The sequence below is a fragment of the Mus caroli genome, unplaced genomic scaffold (genome assembly GCF_978045245.1).
Source record: "Mus caroli unplaced genomic scaffold, Mus_caroli_1 scaffold_2, whole genome shotgun sequence".
NCBI classification, from domain to species: Eukaryota; Metazoa; Chordata; class Mammalia; order Rodentia; family Muridae; genus Mus; species Mus caroli.
Genome location: NW_028227257.1, coordinates 86,566,028 through 86,593,368, shown reverse-complemented (window position 1 = coordinate 86,593,368; position 27,341 = coordinate 86,566,028). Strand labels below are relative to the sequence as shown.

Sequence of the window (27,341 nt, the reverse complement as noted above, 5' to 3'; positions counted from 1 at the left end):
AATCCTGTGTAGAAGAACAAGCAGGTGGGTGAACCTTTCTGGAAATGACTTGCATTATGTATTCTGAGCCTTAGAAATATATACAGCCTCCTATGTCTAAGCAGCAACCCTGCTTTAAAAATTTTTATTCTGAGGAGCGATTACAGATATGCTCAAAGGTTGCGAGAGGCTCCACACAGCCATGATACTAAGGATAAGGACTGTGCTAGATTTCTCCTGTTGGAAAGTGGTGATAAAAACAGCATCTTGGATTCTGAAAGATGCTCAGTTGGTAAAGAGTCTCAGCACCGGGAAGCCAGAGGCATGAAGGTTCATTGGGCAAAGGCCACTCAGCCGAGCCTAATCAGCAGCCTTCGGACCAACTAATGAGAGATTTTGTTTTAAATTTAAAAATAAAAAAAGATCAAGGACTCATGGACGATGAAACCAGAGGTTGACATCTAGCCTTCATATGCACGTGTGTATATATGTATACACACATACACATAATAGTACCTCATGGCTGCTGAAAGAATACGTCAGAGGTTAAAGCATGTGACCCATGTGAACACACACACACACACACAAACTAGCACCTCACCTATGACAGTGATGCATTAACACATGCAAAGCACTTCACAAGGTGCCTGGTGGAAGTGTTACCTGCTATTGTCATCTTTGAACTGAGATCTCAGTAAGACCAACATTGGGCTATAGCTATGCCACCATCCTGCCTCCCAGCATCCATCCTCACAGTTTCCAAATCGGAATCGACCCATTATAAAGACAGCACCAATATCTCCTGGGATCTACACACCCCATACATTGCAACTATATGAGCACTACATATCCCACACAGCCCATCCCCTGCACTGTGTGGCCACTCAGCAATGCTGGAGACAAGAACTCAATGTCTCACACCAAGGTACAAGACTAAATTCACTGTAAAGTACAGAGATGTGCAGAAAAAGCACTGAGAAATGTGGGCTTGCCTTATCCAAAGTTACAAAGGTTTTCTTTTCACCCTTTAATTTCTTACAAAGAACACACACTCCTTTTGAGGTTTACCTCAAAAGTGGAAAAAAACTAATTTTTGCAAAAGACAAAACTCCCCTTGGTTGCTTCCATTTGTAGTGAAAGAGATTGCATCTCCTTTTTATCTCCCCACCACCACATCCGACAGACAGTCTCTGGACATAAAAGCCAGGTTGTGAACACGGCTCTAAGCCTAGCAGTCTTGTTTATTAATCTCTGGGCCAAGTCCTTCAGTATAGGATGTAGAAAGGCCAGCCAATAGGAGAAGAGAAAACAATGTGGGCGGGGCTGCATTTGTTCTGGAGTTAATCAGTGGTGACCTGTTTGTGAGCCCAGCTGGGAGAAAGCAGTGGGGTCCATCCTGGGCTCCAGCCCTAGGTGTGCCTTAGACCAAATTACCCGGGGAACATGTGGTAGAGCAGCCGATGGCCAGCTGAGCATCAGCGCTAGGCCACTCCGGCACCTGAGAGCTTTCTTCAGCTTGAATGTCTGAGGGGAATTTAATTCAAGTGTAATCAGTTCTTAATATGATTAAGCCCCACAATTTTTCATTCTGGCCATTCTCTGGAAAGCCTCCCCACCCCCAACCTCAACGACTGCAGCAGCAGCAGCATGTGCAGGGTCAGGGAATGGGCATGATCAGAGGGCCTTGTATCGGAAAGGGACCACCCACGCGCATCCTAAGAGTCCCGGCTAGGGTTAGAAGGGCATGTGAAATGTCAGATGTCGACCCTTTCAAGACCCTTGAGAGGAGGCTTGCTTGTGTGCTCATCTTATGGCTGAGGAGACTGGGGCTCGAAGGCTGATTGGCTGGCTTGCTCCTGGGTTACTCTGGAAGGGCTGAGCTGGGACACAAGCCCAGGTCTGCATGACTCAGGCCGAAGCTCTCTCTACCTTACTCCCAAGAGCTCTTGCAGTGGTTCTGTCAAGTCACTCCCTATTTCTGCCCTGCAGGCAGTTCTGTGGCCGAAAGGGGGGTGGGGTGGGGGCTTGTTACCCTGCAAGGTGCAGTGACGCCACCTGGTTAGCGCAGTAAGCAGACTATCAACACCATTCCTTGCAGGGCTGCCGCATAGACCCAGCGCCCCCTCCCTTCGGGAGGCTGCTGTGTGTTCCTTCACTAGGTTACTGGGAATGTTGGATGAACCTTGTCACCTCCAGTGCTGCCTTGTTCCCCTGGTGTGCTTTCTGCATCAGTCTTCTAGCCTGCTCAGTGAGGACAGTAGTCTAACCTAGACCAGGCAAGACTGGGGCCATGAAGGAAATTCTTATGAAGGGCTAACTCTGTTCTTTGTCTCACCTCCCAGCAACCTCGGTGGCTAGTAATCGCTCCTCCCCTCTCCCTGACAGTAAGGGGGAAGCTGAAGGCTGGGGGGGGGGGGAGGGGAAGGGGAAGGGACGGGACACCCTGCAGGCCAAGAGGCAGAACCCCAGTAGGCTCTTCTCCAGTCGGCCTGGGTGGCCGTGCGTGGGAACATCCCTGGGTCCAGTTTGGAAAGCCCGAGGCTACTCTGCACAAACTCTCCCACAGTTGCTCCTCGGCCAAGGCTAATACAACCTTCCTCTCAGAATGGCTTTTCTTCTACCTAGTGGTGAGGCTGGCGCCCCAAGAGGCCAGGAAGGCGGGGCGCCGCCTCCCCGCTGCAGCCTCTCGGAAGGGCAAGGTATTATGTGCTCTGGTTGGGGACCCTGGCGGGCGGCGAGCTCGTCACCGCACGCCCACGGCCTTCCTGCGGTGGGAGGCTAATTGCAGCCCCGGTCACGCGGCTCTCCAGCGCTCTCGCGGCCCGTCGCTTCCTCTTGCCTGCGCCGAGTTTCCTTAGCATGCCCAGGGCAAGGACCAGCAGCCCCAGGAGCTGCTGTCACCTGACTCCCAGCACACAGATAGGAACCAGGCTCCCCTAAGTCCTTTAAGTGCTACACTTCCCCAGAGCACTTAAAACAAATGAGCAACTCATGGAATTGCTTTTCCTCAGGTCTGAAGGAATGTGGCCAGCAGCAGCATACCGACTCCCCGGGCTCCCCATCCCTTTCAGACTACAGGATTTGTCTACAGAGCCAAGTCAATGGATCGAACTGGGGACCAAGGCTCTGCTTGAACAGTGACACATATATACTCCTGGAAGCCACTTGAGAACGGGACTGTTCCTATGCTGGGTGACATCATCATCCCCCCGCCCCCCCCCCCCGAGGGAATGTGACAGCACAAAAGTCATCCTTTTGATGATGCTGGTTACAAGTGCTGCTTCCTAGCTGGGTGCTCTGAAACTGCCCAACCCCCAAATTCTACACAAACAGCCTAGCCCAACCCGGGGGTTCTGATCACAGGCAAGGAAAGGCTTTGTAACAGCCCAGGCCTGTGACCACTAACCCAGCTGGGGGAAGCACCATTAGCCTTCCACCCTGATACACATCAAGTCATTTGTCTAACCAGATCAGGGCTCTTGTCTAAGAATGGACTCCTGTAACTCATCTGACAGTACCCCCCCCCCCCCGTGTGTGTGTGTGTGTGTGTAAGAGGAAAATAAAACCCTTGGGAGGAGTTTGTAGGTGGAATCATATATAAAGACTTAAACAAATAGAATGCATCACTATGGAAACAACTGGCTTTTCAAAGGAACCGTTAAAAAATAAAGTAATCAAGACTTCAGATTCAACACTCTAAGTGTTTATGACCAGAAAAGGCAAAGTGGGTCTTAGATACTCTGTGGCCAAGAAAAAGCTGCCAGAACCCAAGGAAGAAATATTCCCAGCAGAGCAGGAACCCATCATCTGTCAGGGTTTCCCCTGAAACAGTCAGAGGGGGGCATTGTGCTCACTGCAGGCCTACTTAACTCTTCCAGGGTTGCTAGAACATGGCTCAGCAGCCTGGACTCCTTACTGAGGTGTTCCAGCCAGACCTGCCATGCACCAGAGCAGATTCAAGGCGGTGGAGGTAACACAAAGAAGTCCAGACATATGAACTGTGACCCACATATGCCAGCGAACCGGAACCCTCGTGGCTGGAGGCTAGCTGCATTTCTGGGGTAAAGCCCAGCTCACCTGCTGTTTGCTGACTGGAAAAGTGATGCCTCATACATAGTTTGCACATCACCAGAGGTCCCACATGTAGTAAGACAACAGAAGAAACCAGAGGGAGAAATTCACCTACCTACCTGTGAAAATTCTGAGGCATATCTGCTTAGCTATGCTTAGGAACCACTTGCTAGGGATGCTGTCCAGACTGTTCCTAAATTCACAGTAAACTGAATTCTACCCCCAATCATTGCCAAAATTAGTTTCCCCAGTTTAATGACACTGCTAGTTCAGTGGGCCACAGAGCTTCTGACAAAATCTTTATGTTGGCTAAGGAGCTATAAGATGCAGACACTTGCCCTGATGTGTGAGAAACTGGGGGACACACAGCTGGCCTGCTGCTGGCAATGGCTCAGCCGATTGATTCCACCTCAGTTCTGCATGAATGAGGAAGGACACACCGACTGTGGAATTAGCCTCTGTACTGGCTAGTTTTGTGTCAACTTGACACAGCTGGAGTTATCACAGAGAAAGGAGCTTCAGTTGAGGAAATGCCTCCATGAGACCCAACTGTAAGGCATTTTCTCAATTAGTGATCAAGGGGGAAAGGTCCCTTGTGGGTGGGACCATCTCTGGGCTGGCAGTCTTGGGTTCTATAAGAGAGCAGGCTGAACAAGCCAGGGAAAGTAAGCCAGTAAAGAACATCCCTCCATGGCCTCTGCATCAGCTCCTGCTTCCTGACCTGCTTGAGTTCCAGTCCTGACTTCCTTTGTGATGACCAGCAGCATGGAAGTGTAAGCCAAATAAACCCTTTCCTCCCCAACTTGTTTCTTGGTCTTGATGTTTGTGCAGGAATAGAAGAAACCCTAAGACAGCCTCTGAAATTTGTCTCTGCCAGGACAAGTGCAGTAAAATACTTCTTAGGGATTCAGCTTCTCATCTCTATAGTGGAATCAGTGTGGGGACAATGAGGTGATGAATGGAAGCTCACAGGACAGAACCTGCAGCAAACCAAAGCTCACAGAGGATGACTAAAACCAAACCTGTGCACTGCTGTTTCATGTGCTTTGAGTGAGCACAGTTTTGTCTCAGTTCCTGGGAAGGATCTGCAGCAGGCTGGGGCAGTCACTGACCACCACTCTGTCTAACTCTGTAGTTCTGCTTTATGGCAAGAACCTGCTTGATACTTGAGAAGGCATGGGGTCCTGGCGGTGGAAATATCTGGCACTGATTGCACATGGGAATCTACAGTAAGGGCAAGAAACCGAAGCTACGACTGCTCTTTGCCCATAAAACCCAGATGGAGTACCACAGCCTCTCAGTGGTCTGACAGACTAGCTGTAATGAGTGTCGAGATGCAGTGCTGCTCTAAGGCAGGGAGAGACGAGCCTCTACAATGGGGGTGGGGTGCGGGAAGACCTGGAGTCTCCTGTCAGTCTCCATTTATAAGGAAGAGCGGAGGAATTTCCAGCCTCAGTCATCAAACTCCTAATCGAGGCTGACCATACCATCCTGGCCAGGTTTTCTTGGCTCTAACCAGGGAACAGCTGGGAGATTAAATAGAGGGCTTGGGTTTATGGTGATTCATACCTTCTTCCTAGGAAGGCTTAATATGATGCTCAAATTGTATACAGATTTAGGATTTCTTACAAAAGGAGCTCTACACATTTTTAAAAACCAGACTCTGACACAAGGAACCAGAGAGTCTGTTCAGATTCGTTCCGTACTCATTCCATCTGAGCCTTGAGTAAGCTTGTCCAGCCTCTGGCACTGTTCCATGTCATGGGGATCATCCATCTTACAGAGTGGAATGGAAACAGGATTAAAAACCAAGACAGTAAATTTCCCTCAAGGACAAGGGAGAAACTCTAACCCATGTCCCACTTTCATCCACTGACATGAACTCTTCCTCTGGGTTTGAGTTAATCTAGTACATTGCTCCTGAGTCAAGGTCAACGAGTCATGTGGTTTTATGATGCAAAAAGGGGCAACTACCCCATTCTGTTTTGGAAACCTTGATGACATCACAGGCTAACCCCTGAACTCAGGCACCCAGTGAAAGAGAACACTGAGTCAGAAGAGTCTTAGTCACAGGCTTCTCAAATCTAAGGTAGAAGAGCCATGAGGTCATCCAAGCTATTCCCTGCAGGGCTGCTCTGATTCTATCTGGCCTGGGTTTAAATGACTCAAGGAATTCTCCAGGGGAAACTAATCTATTGGAACAGCAGTTACTAACAGGGCATTTGCTGTTCTTCAACCAAAATTTCAGCCTGGTTCTCCTGACATTCTCAGTTATTACTTGCTTCCTGGATACAGCACTGTCTTTCTTACGAGGGGTCCCAGGTGGACTGTCTGGGGTGTGGATGGGAGCATGCTGCTGTCTCTGTATTCAGAAGTCTGTAACCTAAGTGTGCCCCAGGAAAACTGACAGCTGGGAAATTCAGCTAAATAAACATTGTCCTGAACACACAGCTTTCCATTACAATAACATACAAGCCAAGATGTTAAGGAGTCAAGGAAGACTTCAACAAAGCCCAGAGAAGCCACCTCTGTTTGGGTTTCAGCAGCTGCCTGCCTGTGGACGGCTCCAGAGTCACTGACACGTATTTATATCTCCATTTTGCTAACGTCATAAGGAACAAACATGTTCAGATCTTCCCCAGAGGCACAAGGCCATTTGTATTTCTTCAAATTAAAGGGGGCAGGGCAGGAGGCAAAAAGCTTTTGGACCAAATCATCTGTGAGCACAGCCAGAGCAGTTTTTAATTTGCTTAATGATAACCCTTGATTTAGAGATTTGTCTCAAAGTAAGTGTTCCTGTAGTAGACATGTTGACAAGGTGAAGTGCTGGCAGCTCTCATTCAGAAGGAGTAGAAAGAACCTGAGAAGCAAACACCACGATTTCCGAACAGCCACATCACCGAAGTGCATGGAGCAGCTTCTGGAAGTGCTTGCGGGAGATGGGGAGGGGCTGTTAGGTGCATAGCCCTCCCCTCAGTGGTAACTCTGTAGAAGTGTCACCGGGGGGCTCCTCTTGGGTCTGGATAAACGGTCCGAAAGGTTAAGTTTATTCTCGGTTGTCTGGAGTGGTATTCCTTGGGCACTCGGTGCTAAATGGAAATATAAATAGTTGTCCAGCATAAATATATGTGCATTTTCATTAGTTCAACATGATTTACAACTTATTTATGTCTTATTCTATCTCTGTCACTAGGTGGTCTACATAGGTGTTCTACAGTCCTGTGAGAAAGGGTCTCCTCCTCTGAACCGAGTACCCAGTCGATCCCAGCAGGCTGGGCCAGCGCCCCAACAGCAAGGCATATCTACTTTTCTAACTGTTGCTTACTTTAAATGTTTGTACTTAACGAGACCTCACCCACACTGATCTAGAATAGTTGTGCTGTGATGCCCAAGATGGTAGCCACTGGGGCTATTTGCAGGTAAATTCATGCCAGTCACTTTCTAAGTGGTCAGCAGGTACAGTGGCTAGTGGCTGCAGTGGCAGCACAGTCGTGGATTCTTCTATCAGTACAAAAACTTCAATCTCAGCTGGGCGTGGTGGCGCATGCCTTTAATCCCAGCACTCGGGAGGCAGAGGCAGGCGGATTTCTGAGTTCGAGGCCACCCTGGTCTACAGCATGAGTTCCAGGAGAGCCAGGGCTACACAGAGAAACCCTGTCTCGAAAAACCAAAAAAAAAAAAAAAAAAAAACAAAAAACCAAAACCTTCAATCTCTGCTGAGAGGTCTGTTTTGATCACCTCCTTAGACATGACATCATTTTATTGTTACCTGCTCAGTATAAGCACTTGCTTCTGTGTAATTTGCAATGACTCCTCAGCCAGGATAGAAGCTGCCTCCAGAGAGCAAATCGGTGCTACCTGCAAGCCCTCACCTGCCAGTCGGCTTGTGTGGCTCCTTCCATGATTAGCAAGGTCCCGTGATCCAATGGTATCTTCACTCTCTCCACATATGTATAGTCTCCATTTTCTTCCTAGAAAACAGCGGCCATCCCACTGAAGTTTTTATTTATATGGTCATGAAGCAAGAGAACCTGGAGGCAGTCATTCCTGAGCCAGACTGTGGGAACTTGCATAATGCTCTGTCCCTTGCCAGCTCGGTGGCCTTCAGCCAGCTATTTTACCTTTCTGTTTTTTAATACACTTATTTGTAACATGGAAATGAAGACAGTATCTACTACACAGGGCTAATCTGTGTCTCAAATGATGTGTGCAAATGACTTGGGAACTGGCAACAGGAAGAACTGTGTAAGTGGTTACTGTTCTCTGGGTTACCTCCCTAGGAGGGAGGTAAGACTCACCTACCTCTGTTATACAGTGCTATGATTCAACATCATAGGAAGAAAACAGCCTTTGTCCAAGGCTTGTTTCACCTGGCTATGATACACTAAATCACTAATTGGTAATTACTTTAGACCAGTGGTTCTCAACCATCCTAATGCTACAACTCTTTAATACAGTTCCTCATGTTGTGGTGACCTCCAACCATAAAATGATACTTCATAACTGTAATTTGTCTAATGTTATGAATCGTAATGTAAATGTCTGTGTTCTCCAGTGGCTGTAGGCAACTCCTGTGAGAGGGCTGTTTGACCCCGAAGGTTACAACTCACGGGTAGGAAGCCACTGCTTTAGAACTAACCCCAGCTCTTCTCTTGGCTAATCTAAGGGTTTGAGAGATGCAGTCCTATCTCTTTCCAAACAGGAATTCTAGCAATGGCAGGAATTTCTCGAGGAAAGGAGCTCTGGCTTGACTAGACCATCACTGTCTATGAAGCCTGGTTGTTTGATGTTTATGCTTTAGAGAACAGATCACAAATCCTGGATACTGAGACCTGGATAGCTCAGCTCAAAGCCTGATACTGTCACCACAGCACACCTGCAAAAAGATGGCGCAAGAGATGGCTTGCTCCTCCTCAGAGCTGCTGGGTGCAGTGAACAGCCTTGTGGCTTCCTGGCTCAGCCACTAGGAGCTCCCTGGGTGAGACTGGGACAGACCTGAGCTTTCTGTTTTCTTCACTTCCACTGTGGGCAGAGACAATGGTTTATCCGCTCATCTGCCTCCGTTCCCATGCACAGTTACACTTGGGTTACTGCAGGAGTTACTGTAGTGCAAACTGCTTATGTTTATTGCTGCAAAGGTCTCTCTGAGAACTTAACTGTTTACAATGATTTCCCCCAGGAAAATCTAAAATCAAAACAATACTAAATTTGTATAAACAGTGTAGGTTCCAGGGCCCAGCCCTTGGCAGTGACTTTGTCAAGGACAGCCAGAATTTTTACAGACAGAAGACATAAGCAATGTTTGAAACAACTTCTGACTGGCTGGTTTGTTTTGTTTGTGTCTGTCACCTTTTCTCTTCCAGGAATCAGTGAGCACTCAAACACTGACCTCTGACTGGTCAGCCAACCAGAGCACACTGGGAAGTGACCCTGCTCACGGAAGCCCACACCCACCTCCACACTCACCTCTACTTCAGAAGGCAAAAGTTAGTGCTTGGAAAAAGTATGCTAGAAGAGATGAACGCCTTGCTAAGGAAAAACATCAAAAGAGGGGGCCCATCCTCCATGACATCAGAAGGCTATAAAGGCTTAACAGACTGAAAGGCTGATCAGCTCAAGCTAAAACTTGGCTGTAGGCAGAAGGATCTCTCCGCTTTCAGGGAGGACAACATGGCGTGGATCAGTAAACTGTACCGACTCGAGGATGAAGGTGAAATGACGATAAGAGGGAGACTTCATGAGCACACAAGGGCAATTCTGAGATCTAGAACACCCACAGCCCCCATGGGGAGGTAGAGATGGGACAGGAGGTCACTGTGACTCCATCTGGAACCATGAAGCCATAATGGAGCTGAGAGGCACAAGGGAGTTCCACATGCAAGAGGCAAGTATCAGCACTGGTGGAAATGAAGCATAAAGATCTCAATTTTTCAAGGGAAAGAAAATGTCGGATGTATTTTGCACATTTAATATCCAGCCTAGCCGCTAACCACAGCAAAAGGGTGAGCAATTCAGGTTGTCCCTAAGGAATGGGATAGATAAAGAATTTGCTTACCCCAGCACATGGTATGAGAGGTAATATCGTTTCTCCCTGGCTTGTAATTGATTTCTCCTAACACCAGTGACTTAGAAAACATTCCTAATTGCAGGAGACGGACAGTTAAAGAAGGCAAGGGAGCCTCCCAATGGTAGAGCTCACTGATGGACCTATCTGCCTTAAGACAAAGCAGCAACTGGAAGCAGTGACACTCTAACTTTCCACCTAGGAGGCAGATAAAAGGCCAGGGGAGCTCCTGCTATCTGCAAAGGCTAGGTGATGTGGGGAGCAGGGGCCACACTGTCAGAGAAGGCTCAGTCATGGCTACCAATGGCCGTATTACCAAAGTTCACGTTTGTGAGCCTGCTGTACTCAGGCAAGCAAAAAACACATGCATGCATGAATGCACGCATGAACACATACATACACGCACGTACTCCAATATGCATATGTGTGCAATACAGTGCTTAAGATAAAAATGTGTATCCCTGATCCCAGCTAAAAGAAGCTTCTAAGGCAGCAGTTAGCCTATGGAGGAGTGAGTGGTGACTGCAGATGTTGTCAACCTATGGGGGAGTGAGTGGTGACTGCAGATGCTGAAACCTTATAAACAGAAAGAACATCACAAAAGGCATGTTTTTTCTATCAGGGCTGAAGACTACCCTCACTCTCGAGTCCAGCAGTCTATCCAGATGCTCACATACTCATTCCTAAAGAATGCTGAGACTTTGCACACTCCTGCTCCCACCCCACCAAAATGCTAAGCTATTCAGTTTCCTCAGGAAGACAGTACTTAGGAGAAAATACTGGATGTTTACTGCTGTCATTACGGTCATCACAGACAAGAAACTAGGCAATTTCCTTCTCGGGAAAAAGTAATGCACATTCTACTGCATTTTTCAGGAGCTCAGCCCCTCCTGTCCTAAAATGGTTACCCATCATTACTTCAAAACCTTCCTATCTTCTCTCTAGGATGCATCAGAACTCATGGATGGTACAGGTTTAACTTTCAGGCATTAGCTTTCCTGCTCTCACAGTCAGGGTGGTGGGGAATGGCTGTGTGCGGCTGCTGTTTAGAAACACACTGTGACATCAGTAGACAGATGCTAAGTAACTGAAGAAAGTACCCAGAATACTCTGCTCCCAGAGTTCCCAGGCAGTATTCCGTCTATACAAGCACAGCCCTTGGGTGTTTTTAAATACATAATAGTTCAAAAATATTGTCACGCGCTATTTCTTTGCACGAGCACATTTTTTTTTCTTTAGGATCTCAGGTACATTTGACTACCTGTGTTTCAGACACTGTACCAGTGCTGGGGCCTTGCAGTAAAGAACACACTGAGACTGAGATGTTGATATACTGGGGTTCCTGATTGGTTGTTGCTGTTGTTTCTAAAGGAATGAGGTTACTGCAAGTAGACTTGAGGTGAAGCATCACTAAACACAAACATCTTGGATCGAGTATTAAAGCTGGAATGCTGGGCAAGGGTCTGACCGTGATGGTGCTTGATTTACCGTGCCAAGCTCCTTCCTTCTGCTTCCTCGCAAAGCCTCCAGCAGTCTGTAACTCCATGAGGGAAGGATGACAGTACCAATCTTTCCTCCACTGTGGCCTCTGTCTCTGTGTCTCTGTCCACTGTGCTGTGGGAATTAACACTTGGCTAAACTCACTGGTGACCTCAGACATGAAGCTGGCAAGCCATTCCCTTCAGCATCAGTCTTAGAGGTACTGCTTTTGTTTTTTTTATCTGCTCTTTAACTGTCATTTGATGTTGAATAAAAAATATCTGGGCTTGACTCCACTGACCTTTCTTTGACCTTTCATGGGTTTTATGCTTAGAAAGGATTTTCCCATCCTGAGGAAAGTTAAATATACAACTCCGTTTCCTTTAGTTAAAAAAAAAAAAAAAAGAGTTGACATTTTTCAGATTTAACTCTTTAGTCTACACAGCATTTTTGTTTTGTTTGGGGCAGTTTGTTTTCCATGCCTCTGGGGTGGGGGAAGGGCGGCTAGGTTTCATGCATAGCAGGTAAGCATTCTACCACTGAGCCATCCCCTAGACCAGTGGTTCTCAACCTCTGTAATGTAACCCTTTAATACAGTTCCTCATGTTGTGCTAACCTCCAACCATAACATTATTTTCATTGCTACTTCATGTAATGCATGTATTACATAAACATACACCAGTAATTTTACTACTGTTATGAATTGGAAGTATCTGATACACAGGATACTAATATGAGACTCCTGTGTAAGGGTTGTTTGACCCCCGAAGGGAGTCAAGACCCATAGTTTGAGAACACTGCCCTAGACCCAAATGTTTCTCTCATAACAACAACTAAGTACTTAATGGAAGGCTTCCTGCTAGGCTTCTGGACCCGCTTACTGTGCTGGAACCATGGTGAAGGTGGCATGTCGGATTCTACATACATCACACATAGCCATGGCTAACTCTTGCTGTAAACCCACCGGGAGATGCTATCCATTTCTCATAAGCACAGGGAACTAGAATGAAAAGCTGGCAGGAGACTGAGCATCGGGTGAGTACAGGCCTGGGAGTGCTCAAACCCACATCACTTCCCCATACTGCTTCCATTGTGAGGTGAGCTGCTCAAGTCCCACCACACTGCCTCCTCATGACAGGCACATTCACCTTGCTCAAGGGACCAGCCATCAGCCAGGAACAGAAAAGAGAGGTGGGCAATACAGGGGTGAATGGTGTTGAGGAGCAGTTCCTGTCACTGCTCCCCGTGCTGTCTCATCCTTTAGCTTTTCTGGGGAAGGAGCTAAGTGGGGTTTTTATAGGAAATTTCAAGTTTTAATTGTGGGCAACTGAGGCCACACCCAGCTCAAGGTCTTCCCAGCAGAACTGTCCTGCTCTACCCCAGTCACCCTAGCTGGCCTGTAACTGCTGTCATTGCTGCTCATTCCTGACCCCTCCAGTGCTCCACATGCTACTGTGTCTTCAGATATCACAGTCTTTGTCTCTCCCACAGCAGAAAAGGCTGTCCAAACAAAATATGCTTCCCTGTGTTCTCTGAGTTAACAGCAGTGTTTGGTCCTCTGCATCTCTCTGAGCCTCAGAAAAGCTATTAAGAAAACCCCTATCTTGTTACTAAGATAGCTATAAAAACAAAACATAACTGAGCAGAAAGGGCAAGGGAAACAAAGTGAACACCTGCTCCCTGCTTCTCATTTCCCAAGCTCACAGGAAGCACCGGGTACATGACAATTGCTAGCTTCTGTGCTGGAGGCATCAGGGGAGACTCACTGGCTACAGCAGCCCTGGAAGCCCAGACAGGACTTGTGGTAAGCAGGGAAAGAGATAATTCAGGAGACTAGAGCAGCCATACAAAGGATAGTGAGACCCAGTGCAGGCCCGACAGAGATAATGTACACACCTGATGACCTGGTTATGGGTTCCGTCGGCCCACTGTTCTAGCACCAGCAATGGACTCTCCTGAGCTACTAAACCACATGACAAAAACAGACCCAAGCCTGGGGGTCTGCTCCTTTCCTTCTGTTCTCTTGTCCTGGGTAGGAATGTGCCGATCCCATAGCTTTACACAGTATTCATTAATACATTATGACTTTAAATTCAGCAAGTAATTCCTAAGCCATCCTATGCAGCCAGCTGATGGTGTCTGTTATTACCCTATCTACATATTACCCCATATTACAATTGGGAGAGTAGCCGCATTCACTTAGCATTCAGGGCAGATGAAGGGTAAAGCTTTTAGAATACAGCCCAGAAGATAGGCAACACTCAGTGATAACTGTGTGTTATCAGCATTTTACCTCGTGAAGGTCGCGTAATCTGGATGATGTCTGAGAACTGAGGCCAAGGCTTTTATGGTCAGTGGCCTACTTTACATGCAGAAAAAGAATTCCTGGGGCTAGAGAGACGGCTCAGGAGTTAAGAGTACATAACACTCTTGCAGAGAACCTGGGCTGGGTTCCCCACATCCACATGGTAGCTCACAACTGTCTGTAACTCAAGTTTCAGGGGATCCCATGACCTCTTCTGGCCTATGTGCACACCTGGTATACAAATAGTATGTGCATACACATGCAAACACTCAACACATAAAAATAGAACTTGAGAGAAAGGACAGACCTCTTTACAAAAGGACAAAATCAAATCAATAAATCCCTTTCCTCTGCCATCTGAATTAACAGCACTACCACCAACCAACCACTCAAGACAAAAATGTGGGAGTTATTTCTTGATTCTAGCCCCATATCTGAAACACTGGCAATTTCTACAGCTTCATTTCCCTCAAATACCTTCAATCCACTTACTTCTCTTCTTCTCACAACATCCAGTTCAAGGTAGCAGCTTCCTGCTGGGCTACTGCTCATCAGGTAGTCTCTTGTCTTGCCTACCCATTGCTATCCACACAGGGCCACAGTTATCCTTTGATATGGAAAGGGTCATGTCCCAGCCTCCATTCATTCCCACTGTGCATATAGTAAAGCCCACACTCCTCCTGTTGTATAGCGTAGCCTTCAAGCACTCCTTCTGTTGTATAGCACAGCATCCATGCTGGAACACTGACAGGAGCAAGCAGAGTTTTCTCAACTTGACCACAGATACAAGGGAGGTTGTTGGTTTTGTTGTTTGTTCGTTCCCTAGCTCTCTAGCCCAAGGATCAGAAAACTGGTAAAACTGCTTGATAAGTACACTAAAAGCTGCAGCTTCTCCTCCTCTTCCTCCTCGTTTTCTTTTTAACAACTGTAATGATGTTTTAAAAGTAAGTGCAGCTACCTATGTAGCTACATGCTAAGGCCACATGTTCTTTTTTGCCCTATCTCTCAATGCATGGCTATGCCAATAATGTCCCTTTTGTCAACAATATCATCCCTTTGACGCTGGTTTCCCTCAGTGGAGTTTGTATTGCCTGTGAGCACCTGTCCGGGACCAACACTGCTCCAAGGTCAGGCACACCTGCAGGCATTCTCCAGCTTGAGGTGGTTCCTACAGCACTAAATGCAGTGGGGCTCTTGTTCATGGTGGTGAAAAGGGAAGTACTTGGCAGAGAGCTGGGATCCCACAAAATCATCTCTGTGGTTATTCCGCTGACTCAGCCCACAATGAAGTGACAGCACCCTGGGCACTGATCTGAAACACATTATTTAAAAATACAAAAAAACAGAAGCAGCTGCTCCCAAATGAGACCTGGAATAGCAGAGCTTTGGACCACAGAGCTTAGTGGTTCAAAACCAAGAGTGAAATTCATCTGCTACATGCCACTCTTTGGATTTTTACCATCTCTCCCTGTCCTGCCCCTGGCTTTTGGCATTCATTGGGTTTGAAAGGTTCTGGTGAGTAAATGAGAAAAGTAAGCAGAAAGGGCGGGTGGGTGCCTGCAGTCACGCACTCCAGGCACACTCACTGATCCTAGGGGAACCCCAGTGCCTCACTCACTCACACAGAGGGTCTGGAGGTCAGGGTAGTCCTTGGCTGCAGCACAGTTCTCTTCAGACACCAAAGCAGAGCACTGTAGCCCACACCAGCAGCCAGATCCCTGCCCTTGCTCCTCAACTAGACATGCTAGAAGTTAATGAAATCCAGAGGGAAGCACTTGCTGATGGCGTTTGTTCAGACTGATTGCTGGTACAGTCCTGGGGGCTGGATGGGGTGAAGGCCAGCTTTACACTCACAGTCAAAGCCATTCCAGCTGCCCTGGATGTGGCCTTAAAATCTCAAGTCAGTGATGAGGATGCCATGTTTAGTAACACATACTTCCTAGAAATGTACTCTAATGGAAATGCTATCATGAAAGAGCTTCCCCTAAGAGTGCAGCACCAGCACCCCCTTCATCCTTGTCTTAGTCAGGGTTTCTATTGCTGTGACAAAACACCATGACCAAAAGCCAGTTGAGGAGGAAAGGGTTTATTCATCAGCTTACACTTCCAGATCATAGTTTATCACTGGAGAAAATCAGGACAGGAACTTGAACAGGGTTGGAACCTGGAGGCAGGATCTGATGCAGAGGCCATGGAGGGTGCTGCTTGCTGGCTTGCTCCTCATGGCTTGCTGAGCCTGCCCAGGGATGGTACCACCCACAATGGCCTAGACTAACTGATTACTAATTGAGAAAATGCCTCATAGCTGGATCTCATGGGGGCATTTCCTCAACTGAGACTCCTTTCTCAGATGACTCTAGCTTGTATTAACCTGACACACAAAACCAGTCAGTATAGTCCTGTAAGATCAGGAAAGCACATGCAGCTACACCTGGCATCCAGCTAACCACTGTCACCTCCGAGGTGACCCAGGAATGGCAGAGTACCCCTTCCCAGACCAATTCTGGACAGAATCTGATCACATACACCGCCTCTTCCTGCACCTTCCATCATATGCTTTGATAGTCCTCAACCTGAAGGGACCCTTTCCTCTTCATGCTAACTGAAACCTAGCTGTCCCCACAAGCTTGAACATCCCCTGGAGCCCTCTCAGGTGGAAGATGGTTACCTCTCCATCTAGTAGGAGTAGAGTATTCTTCCCTTTCCCTGTTCTCAGGCCTCCTTATAAACTCATGCTCCCTTTAGCTCTGGTGGTCCAGTTTGCCCTCCTCTGTATTCTTTTCCCTTAGCCCCCTAATTGGTGCCTGGCTCTGACCTTGCTTCTTTCTAGCGTAGGCTCCACAGAGGAACAACACTGATCTTTTATAGAATTACCCAGGCCAAGCTCTTCTGCTCCACACATTCAGTGGCTCCTTCATGTTCTGAATTTCTCCTCTTTGAAATTCCCAAGTATCTGCAGGATCTAGCTTTGCCCATCTTCACATCTCTTTGCCTACTATGCTCCTCTTGCTGGCTCACTGAGCCCTAGGATGGGACCTCCTAACTCTTCAAAAATACATAATCCTTTTCTGCCTGAGCTATCTAGCCATCCTCCAAGAGAGATGACAGAACCACCAGAACCCCCAGGAACGGGTCTTAAGAGTATTGCAAAGGGTAGGAAAAACCTCTACTGCTCTCATAAGGCTTGAAGGTCAAGTTTGCCAGCAATCCCCATACTTTGCAGTGGCATACACAGAAATATAAGACATTATTTTGAAAAATGTGGTTTTTAAATCCAGAAGTAGAGAGGAGGAGTGGCTCGGTCAATAATGTACTTGTGCCCAATATAATAAGCATGAGATCCATCATCCACATAAAAAGCTGGGCATGGCACCATGTGACTGTACCTCATCTTTTGAGACAGCGTTTCCCACTGAACATAGATCTCACTGATTTGGCTAGACTGAGTGATTAGTAACCCCAGGGCATCCTCCTGTCTCTGTATTCCCAGTGAGATCTATTTTCAGTGGGAAACACTCTCAAAAGATTAGATAGAGAACAATCGATCAAAGAGGTCATCCAGAGTCAACCTCTGATTCCCACACACATACACAAAAGTTCCCTAATGTTAAATAAAATGAAACAAACCAACTAAATCTAAGGTTGGAAAGATGGCTCAGCAAGTAAAGGCTCCTGCCATCCAGCCTGCTGATCTGAGTGTGATCCCCAGGACCCACATGTTGGGAAGGACAGAACCAACAAATCCTGTAAGTCGCCCTCTGATCTCCATGTGTGAAGTGGCAACATGCATGCTCTGACACATACACATATCACGCACATGTACACACAGATGCATGCACTTTCATATAATGTGAATGAAAGGAAACCCTAAATCCCAGGAACCTCACTGGGCATGCTGTCGTACATATAATCAAATATACAGAAACTGAGGCAGGAGGATCTAAAATTCCAGGCCAGCCTGGGCTACACAATGAGATTCTCTATAAACAAGCAAACAAACACTTGGGAAGTAATTATTTCCTGAACACTCCAGGGCACTGATTCTGGCTGGGAAGCAAGGAAGCAAATGAGAGTTCCCACCGTCCTGAAGCTCCAAGTCTTACTGCATATCTTTATTTACTCACCACTCCTGTGGACATTCACCCTCCTCATTCACATCCTCATCCTCCAAGGAGTTCAAACCCCACACTGTCTCTGACCCAGTGGCTGCCTCTGTTCTCGAGATTCCACTGCATTCTTATCACCATTCACTTCCTTTCTTGGCTCTTGATTAAGCAACCAACAGACCATTTACAACAGCTCAAATTCACTGATTACTCCAACTATGTTCTTGGGAAAGCATTTCCATGTTCCCTTGAAGTCCCTAACCAACGATCATTTCCCTTTATGAGAAAAGAGTAAGCATAAAGTGTACAGGTGAGTGCTGTTTTCCAGCCCAGGGGCAGACACAGGAAGTAAGGCTGATCGTCCCACTTTCACTGGAGGGTGTTTGAGAACACGATTATCAAGTGTTTCTTGAAAGCTCTCAGGCCAGGCGCTGCAATCAGATGGTGTAAGGAAAAGGAGGAAGCCTAGAAGATGGTCAACTGTAATCCCAGCCCTCTGGAGGCTGTTAGCCTGAGGCCAGGGTGGGTAAGACAAGCAAGACTCTGTCTCAAAACAATTAAAAGGAGAATGATGTGAAAACTGTAGCACAGGGGGCCACTGTCTGAGGTGGAAGATTCATCCCTAATTTTGAATGCTACAGCTCTAGTCTGGCCTGTTTCCATTCAGTACCATAATACTTTAGATCTCAATATCTTCCTTCTTTCTAAACTCCTGAGTCGGGGAGAGAGAGGGGGTCAGTATTTATGATCAGGCTGACTTTTTAATACTCTAGTATTCCCAGAAGTGTATAACAAATTATTTAGCAGTGTGTTCTCAGAGACTCACCATTACTCTTGCTTTTACTACCACTCCCTTCATAAGGTGCTGAGGAGAGGAATGGCTCAGACAGAAGCCTCAACTAGATTATCTAGGAGTGGAGAGAAGCTCCTCCCACAGGCACGAGGCAGCTGATCAGGAAAAGAGCTCATCCAAGGTAATTTGCTACAGAAACAAGGCTTTTGGCATCTAACCCTCCAGTGCATCACAAACTTCCTGCTATTATCTAATAACCCCCCAGCCATCACTGTTTCCATGGTAACCGACAGAGAAATAGCAGCCTGCCAAGCGGCTTTTGTAGTTCCTTTTCTAGTTTGTTCTTCTGTATAGAATTAGAGTTAGATGGGAGAAAGAACCAAGCTACTCCTTGCAAACAGGGACACGATATAGTTTGGAAAATACAACTGGGCTTGGGATAAGCAGTGCAGAAAAGCTTTCATGAACCCACTCTGACAGGATACAAAGATCTGTTGACAAGTATTTGGTAAGCTTTCCCTTGTCTTAGGACAGGACAGACTGGTGCTGGCCAGTCTCTGATTTGACCCATACAAAAGAAGGGATCAGGTACAAAACAAGACCAAAGAAGTCCCCCGTGCCCCTAGTACCTTACTGTCACTAGAGGAAAGAGTAGTTTTCTCTACAATCAAAATAAATGAGACTCCACTGGCTCCGAGAGCAGGGTAGGAAAGAAGGGCACCTCGACATTCCACGGTTAGTCCAGACAGCTCTACCAATCAGAGGGTGGATAGGACCAGAGCTCTACTATCATCTTAGCATGGGGGAGACTGTGTGAAAACCTGTGTAGAATGTGGGGCAGCTTTCAGAAGATCAGCAGCCAGACTGACAGAGGTGGCAGACTGCAAAGCAAGCAGCTGCTACAGGGGTGGAAGAATCTGAATTTGTTTTTTAAAAAATAAAAAGCAAGACTATTTCTCTTGCCAAGCATGGTAGTGAATGCATTTCCAGCACTGGGGAAAAAGAGGAGGGAGAATCATAAGTTCAAGGCCAGCCTTTGTGACATGAGATCCTATCTGAAAAAACGAAATGTCTTTGAAAGTAGTCCCAAAGGCTTGCCTCAAACTCTACACCTATGTTAAATACAGGAAATCTCTTGCCCTTCATCTGCTTCAGATAAGAAACCAGATGATAGCCTCTCAACCAACAGAACAAAGCTGAAAGGAGTGTGGGGGACTCTATTCTAGAGTGTGGGGAACTCCTTCCTAGAGTGTGGGGACTCCCTCCTAGAGTGTGGGGGACTCTCTCCTACAGTCACTAACTCACTTACCTGCCTTGTTGGCCAGGAAAACTACAACCAGCAGTGACATTCAGAGAGTAAGTCCTCTAAGGCCCACACAGAGGAGTGACTTTTCTGTTTAATGTACAATTTCACTTTGTGTTAGGAGTCACAAGGCTTACTCTCTGAACTAGTCCCTAAATGTAGATAGAAAAGGAGACAAAGATTTGCATAGCAAGTTCCCGTGAATCCTTTGGGAAAGGACCCATTTGCAATAAGATGTATACCCTGAGAAATGTTTTCATGGCTGTCAACTCAAAGAAGGCTTCTGCATTTGGTTACATTTATGGGGCTCCAGAATTTTGGAATCTGTTAATGAAGCCTGAGTGAGTCCTCAAAAGTTTAAACATGAACTGTGTTTACTCAAGAGTGGAACTTCTAAGCCGTAATCACCAATGTGTGATTATAATCTCAAACACAATAACATTCAGTTTCTCCATCTTAAACAAAAGTCAAAATAGAGAATATGCACAAGAACTGTGCCAAATTCAATCAGTTAAAATGAGGCCAGCAGCCAAAATTTACTAGAGCCAGTAACCTGGGGTACTGACTGTTTATGTTTCTTCCCAAACTCATTTCCGCAGCCAACTTTATTTCAAGACCTCAAATAAATTTTCTCACTTATGAGATGAATTATGTTCCATTAACACAGCTGGCACAGTTGTAGTCCAGGAACACTGAGGGGACCTGACCTCTTTCACTACTCCATGACCTACACTTTCCCAGGTTTCTGAAAAACAGACTTCATGCTCCACATACTCACACCCAGAAACAATGCTGTGTGTGCTGTTTGCTGACTACACACCAGCCTACAACATAACAAGTGACTACCAATACATCCTTTTTGTTCACCACGCATCGGGCTTTGGTTTGGTTTGGCTGTTACGCTCTTAGAACCCAGGGCCTTGCATATGCACTGTATCATTGAGCTGTAGGCCCAGTCCCTGAGACAGGTCTTAGAAAAGAGGGAATGAAGGGCTTCTGTGCTGGGAGGGGAGACAGGAAGGGGTATTTCTGGACACTAACACACTGCTCATGTTTATCACTTGGGAACTAGATGTACATGGAAACTACCCAGATAGCATACTTTGGGAATTCTTAAGTTCCCATCTATAAATAGTCCCCTACTTTTTTCCACAAGGGGGTGGCGCTGCATATATATATATATATATATATATATATATATATATATGTAAAATGGTCACTAAAGACTTAAACATTTGGCAACAAAACAAATACTTATAAAGAACCAAGAGAGGGAAGAGTGGAATCTTGGCTTACTCACAGGCACACCTAACCTATTTACTTGCTTACTCTACAACCCCAGGACCGTCCTGGGAAAGAGCTGACGTTCAATCTGTCAGCTTAAGAAGAGTGTCTGACAAACATCAGATACACAGTGTTCCTCCGCTATCTGTAATACAGGAGTCTTACACAGGCAAGAACATCTCTTCAGACATGCAGTATGGGATCCAAGTACTTCTATCCATGCACAGACGTCTAACCATGCCTAAAAGACCCCAGCAAAGGCCAGGCAATCTAGTGCTCAACTCCAACTCTCTAGTCCCCAAGAAAGCTCCCAAAGAATGTGGTCAGGTTCTTACACTGTGACTGAGAATGCTCTACCATCAACAAGCAAAGTTTAGGTGGAAACAAAAGCAAAGCAAACTTTTAAACATGGAAATTACACCAAGAAATGGAGCTTGATGTCATAGGTGCCAAATAAGTCAATGTGCTATAAAGCAGCATGAATGGAGACCCAACGGCACTGCAGGACAGCAACCTGCATCGGCTCTTATGCAAGTACCTGAAGCAGAAGAGACAGGTGGGAGGCCTGAATTAGGTCATAATCAAAACACAGCCTGCTGGCCTTCCACACTTGCTGGGGCTTGGTTTAATGATGCAGGATGAATAACCAGGAACTCTGAAATCAGGATGACTTAGTGAGTTTCCTCTCTTGGAATTTCTTCCAGTTTTCCATTTTTGTTCTAAGGTTCACTTTTGATTCAAAACATTAAGGCTAGACTTGGGAGTCAAATCCAACGTAATTTAAACAAGAGCCAGAATGAAATTCAAGTCAGTTTAGTTGCCACTTCCCAACCTCAGCTTAGGCACACTATTGCCTGATGATCTGGTTTGAGCTTCCCTCTCCCTCAAGAAATCACAGGCTCACACACCTTTCAGCAGGTGACTAAGAAGGGAAGAAGGATCCGCATGATGCTCCCTCACAGGACAGTGGCATGCCACACAGGTGCACAGGAAATGATAGCCACTTCAGGGATATCTTTCCAAGTTTCTGGAATCTCCCTTCTTGCTCCCACTACTCCAAGTCACCCTCTGTAACTCTTCAGTCACAGCATGAGTCATGGTTGCAGCCACTTAAATGCTTTCTCTAATAAATGCCTTGCACAGGGTGAGGGCTGTCTGTCCTTTCCGTCAGTGGTAACGGGTCCACAGGACCTGGCACAGGACAGAAATTCTTGCTGGATAAGCAAATGCATGCATTGGCAGGCCATGTTTCCTATGAAGGAAGCAACTGGTTGAAAGCGTCTCACCAATATCATGTACTCCTACCAGCTAACATGGAGGCAGTGGCTTTTGGGAGAGCCGTACTCCTCACGGATTAGGAGGTAAGGAAAGCCTGTGTTTATGGCAGAGAATACTTACAGGTGGGGGCTTCTTCCTCATCTCAAAAGTCCGAGTGGCACCAAAACTGAGGGAAGCAATGATGGGGCAGCTCCCCAGGGATGGTTCATCGTCGCTGTGCCAGTCCACGCTGTCCTTCTCATCCCGGTAAAGATTACACAGCAAGGAGTTGAAGGTGTGGCTGGTGTTCTCTTCAATGCGGCCCTTCAGAGTCCACAGCACAGGAAGCCACTGACAGCAAGCACAGGGACAGGCATACAAGACACAATGGGCAGCCATAAAAAAAAAAAAAAAAAACAGAAAGAAATATGAAGTCAGCGGGTTTCTGAGAGGGCAATACAATAAACAGAAGGCATAAGAGTAGCTTGGCCGTCTCCCTCTATCTCTATGGAGCTGTCTAGCAGCCCCTGTTTCCCTTGCAGTGCATGGCCTCACAAAGAGGCCAATGCCAGGACGTTCAGGGTGGTTCAGGAACATTAGTGCTGCACTAAGAGGGACAGTGGGGCTGCCGGAGCTCACGGATCCACACAGCCAGGCTCAAGTAAAGAGCAAGAGAGCTCTCAACTGGGTGCCTCCTATTCTGTTCATATTTTATTCTAAACAACAAAATTGATTTCTTGAGAAATATTTAATATTTAGAGGCTAACTTCATAAAAATAGAACCCAAAGCCTGACTTAGTGGTGTGTGCCAGAAATCCTAGCACTTGGGAGGCCAAAGCAAGTGTGTGGCTTTCCTGGTCTATGGTATGTCGATGAACACGTGCTCTTTTCTTTTCTGTAGAACAGGACCACTCTTAGAGCTATAAAACTATGAATGGAATCATACTGCACAGCACTGCTTGCTGTCCACACCCAGTTTAGTGACGTAGTTTACACCGTGCAGCCACGTGCACAGGAACATCAGTAACAGGTTGTGTGTACTGGCTCTCTACAATTCTGTGTCTTACTTAAAGAGCCTCATCTGTTCTTTAGAACAGTGGTTTTCAAACTTTATACTATTAAAATTATTGATGGCCTCAAATAACCTCTGATGAATTTTACTGTTGTTGTTTGAATCAGGGTTTTACTATGTAGTCCTGCTTAGCTTGGATGCCAGGCTTGGATGCCTGGTTGCTATGTATGCCAGGCTGGCTTTGAACTCACAGAGATCTGCCTGCTTCTTCCTCTCTGGTGAGTACCACCATGCCTGGTTTGAACCTCTGTTCTTAGAGGTTACAGCTTTTGATATTTACTATATTAAAATTAGAGTGAGAGTGGTGGCACATGCTATAATGGCAGGGAGGCTGAGGCAGGAAAGAAGTTCAAGAGCAGTCTGGGCCATGTACTAAGATCCTGTGTCAAGATAAACACACTTTTGGTAATTTATTCAAAATGCAACAACCACTCTGTGTAACTTGGTATGTTCAATACAAAATTGGGATGAGAGCGGCCCATTTTACAAACTCCACACTGTCTCCACAGCACACTCTTCCGAGTCTGCATTTATCCTGCTAAAATCTGTGCACAGCCCTGTCAGACAGATAGCAGGATCTGTGAGTGCATCCAAAGCTCAGCCTGGGCTGATTCTTGAGATAGTCTCAATTCAGAATTTGACGATTGCTCAAACTTTTTCTTATCTTTTACATGGAAACCATCAGAAATCAGAGATCAGAGGACTAATTTTCAGGGGTCAGTTCTCTTCCACCACCTGGGTTCTTGGGATTAAATTCAGACCATCAAGCTTGGGGACAAGTGCTTTTATCCATTGAACCATCTCATGGGTGCTAAACTCTGCATTTGCACACTCTTAAGTGAAGTGCTCAGTGGTGAGGAGCACGGAGATCTCTGGCAGATTGATTGATGATGCTGAGGGGCTTGCCATTTACCATTTACAGCTCTGCAACATCGGAACAGATGCCACACAGCTACCAACACACACTCTTGGCACAGCAGTGAAAACATACACACAGTCCCTACAAAGGCTTCCTGGACCCGTAGGCTGTCCTTTAAGAAGTACTGCTGTGTTCCACCTGGAAGAGACAGGATGGGTGCTCAGAAAGGACAGTGCAGTACTAAGCCCAGCCCCGTTTCTGCCACAGAAGCACTGGAGCAGCAAAGCTTTTCTGCAATGTGAAGCTAGAACAAAAGCTGGGTCACTTTGTGGTTATCAGCATCACATTTACTATGCAGAGAATTTAGAAAAGAAACAGAGCAGGTCAATAAAACCAAACCAAACAAAAATGTTATTAAGCTGGCCCTTGTTCAAGAGAACAAAGTCAAAATGAAATCGCAGCCACCGCATGGGTGAGCTGTGCTTCCTGCCCACCTCCAGCTGTAATTTACCTTCACAGAGAGACAAGAGATGCTAGAATTACACACCTAACAAGAAAACAAGAGTGTAAAGAAGATGGCTTTTCCAAAATGGGACTGAGAATCTCATTAGCACTTGCTGGACTTGCTTGGGACTCAGCACTGTGACAACATCAAGTTTGCATTATGTTTCTAAGTGGGTATATGGTTTTTTTGGGAGTGAAGTATAGAGAAAGGGAGCTATGGAGTGGGTAATGGAGGATTAATTTAGACTCTTTAACCAATTCTCTAAATAGAGATCCTTTAGAAGCGAATGTCTAAATTAGAATTCAGCGTCATCTTGCTGTTCAGTGAAGGCACTCTATCCTTAAAAGACATCTGAGGAAATATGTAAGAACACAGAAGTCACAGAACAGGCTTCAGTGTTAAGAGTGGCCTCAGTGCCACAGAGGTGGGTCTGGGTCTACAGAAAGTGGTCATGTTGGTGGGACCTGCAGACAACTAAGTTTTAATGTATTTTATATATAGGGTCCATTATCATTCAGTTTATACAAAGACAAACCAGTTTCAAAACTTACAACAAAAGCTGGGCATTGTGGCCATGCCTGTAACATCACTGTGGACAGTCAGGGAAATAGGATTTTGAGTTTGAAGCCATCTTCAGCTATAGAGATTTGGTGACAGTCTATTTAACAAGGCCATCTTAAAATAAAGCACACACACATACACACACACACACACACACACACACACACACACACACAGAGAGAGAGAGAGAGAGAGAGAGAGAGAGAGAGAGAGAGAGAGAAAATACTCCATAATCAGAATTGTAATTTGAGGCTCTTTTGTGTGTGTGTGAATGTGTTTGCACATGTACATGCTCAGAGACCAGAAGACAATTTCTTGTGTCATCCCAGAGCTGCAGTTTAGTTCTTTGTTATTATTATTATTATTTTTTGGACACAGGATTGTCCACTTGCCTGGACTTCACCAAGTAGGCTAGTCTAACTGGCCAGCAAACTTCTCAGCACTGGGATTCCAAATATGTACCCTTATGCTGTTTTACCTGGGTTTGTGGAGTTGGGGTCTCAAGCTCATGAGAGTTCTCTGTTTGTGTAGCAAGCACTTATTGGCTGATCAATCTCTCTATCCCTACTTTGACAATTTTAATTTCCAGCAAGAGGCTTGTACTCAAAGACTATGAAATATTATACAGGTATTAAATTTACTGATACTAAGATTTTTAAAGGATATACAGTTAAGAAAATCATACATAGGCAATATTTAAGTTTTATTCATTTTAGGTAGGGGGTTTTGTTTTGGTTGGCTGGTTTATGTTTTATGGTGCTAGGAACAAAACCCAGGACCTTGTGCACACAAGGTAAGCACTGTTCAACTAAGCCATATCACCAAGCCAATTCTGTTTTTCCAGGGAAGGGTCTATTTCAAACCTAGAGCCCTCTTATCTCTTTCTAAGTGCTGAGACTATAATTGAAAAGGCTTGCCATTGAAAAAATTTCTTTTGAAAACTGTTTAAAACAAACATGCCTTGAAAGTGAAAGACAATACTGAGCAAGGCCATGGTTTCTGTGTACTATCAAAATGGCTTTTTAAGCCCAAGAACTGTCCCCAACAGACACATGGCAATGCCTGACTGAGAAAGCTGAATGAAAGATAAGCTGGGACAAAATGAAAAAGGACCTCCTCACAGCCTGCTTAGCCTCCAGCTTCACTGCTGTGGCCACAGACAAGCAGGTAAATGGCTGTGACAGAGCAGGGGCAGCTTCTGTTCCCTCAGAGTCTCCAAATCTACTTCAGAGAAAAGGGGGTTTCCACTTCTGGGGCTTCACCCAGCCCTAGGAGTAGAGCCCTTCAAAGCAGCGGGCTCTTCCTGTGACAGTCTGCCCTGTCCTCCTGGGTCCATGTTGCCCCTGGGTACCTCGGCACACAGGGATTTTGTACTTACATGTTGCTAGGACTCTCAAACATGCCACATTTCTGTGTCCCAATGAATAAGCAAAACTCCATTTCTTCAACGTCTCTTTCAGTAAAGCATAACATTTTCGTCAAGGCGAGAGTCCAGGAACTAAACTGGGAGCCAGTTCTGGGACCTTAAATCTAGCCTTTGGACAAGCTTATTTATATACTGAAATATCTTTGTCTACACGGATTTTTTTGTTTTTTGTTTTTTGTTTTTCGAGACAGGGTTTCTCTGTGTAGCCCTGGCTGTCCTGGAACTCACTTTGTAGACCAGGCTGGCCTCAAACTCAGAAATCGGCCTGTCTCTGCCT

General features: G+C 46.1%; 1 protein-coding gene across 1 annotated transcript in view; it reads right to left on the bottom strand.

Annotated features, from left to right (window-relative positions):
- Positions 1-6,768: 6,768 nt before the first annotated feature.
- The window catches only part of Alkbh3 (alkB homolog 3, alpha-ketoglutarate dependent dioxygenase), a 30,494-nt gene continuing 9,921 nt past the window's right edge, over positions 6,769-27,341 (bottom strand). The window contains exons 8-10 of the mRNA XM_021150893.3: positions 22,783-22,992; positions 7,923-8,021; positions 6,769-7,139 (exon numbers count right to left, since the gene is read on the bottom strand). Of these exons, the coding sequence (XP_021006552.1) occupies positions 7,047-7,139; positions 7,923-8,021; positions 22,783-22,992 (402 nt within the window). The 3' untranslated portion in view covers positions 6,769-7,046. The remainder of the gene's footprint in view (positions 7,140-7,922; positions 8,022-22,782; positions 22,993-27,341) is intronic.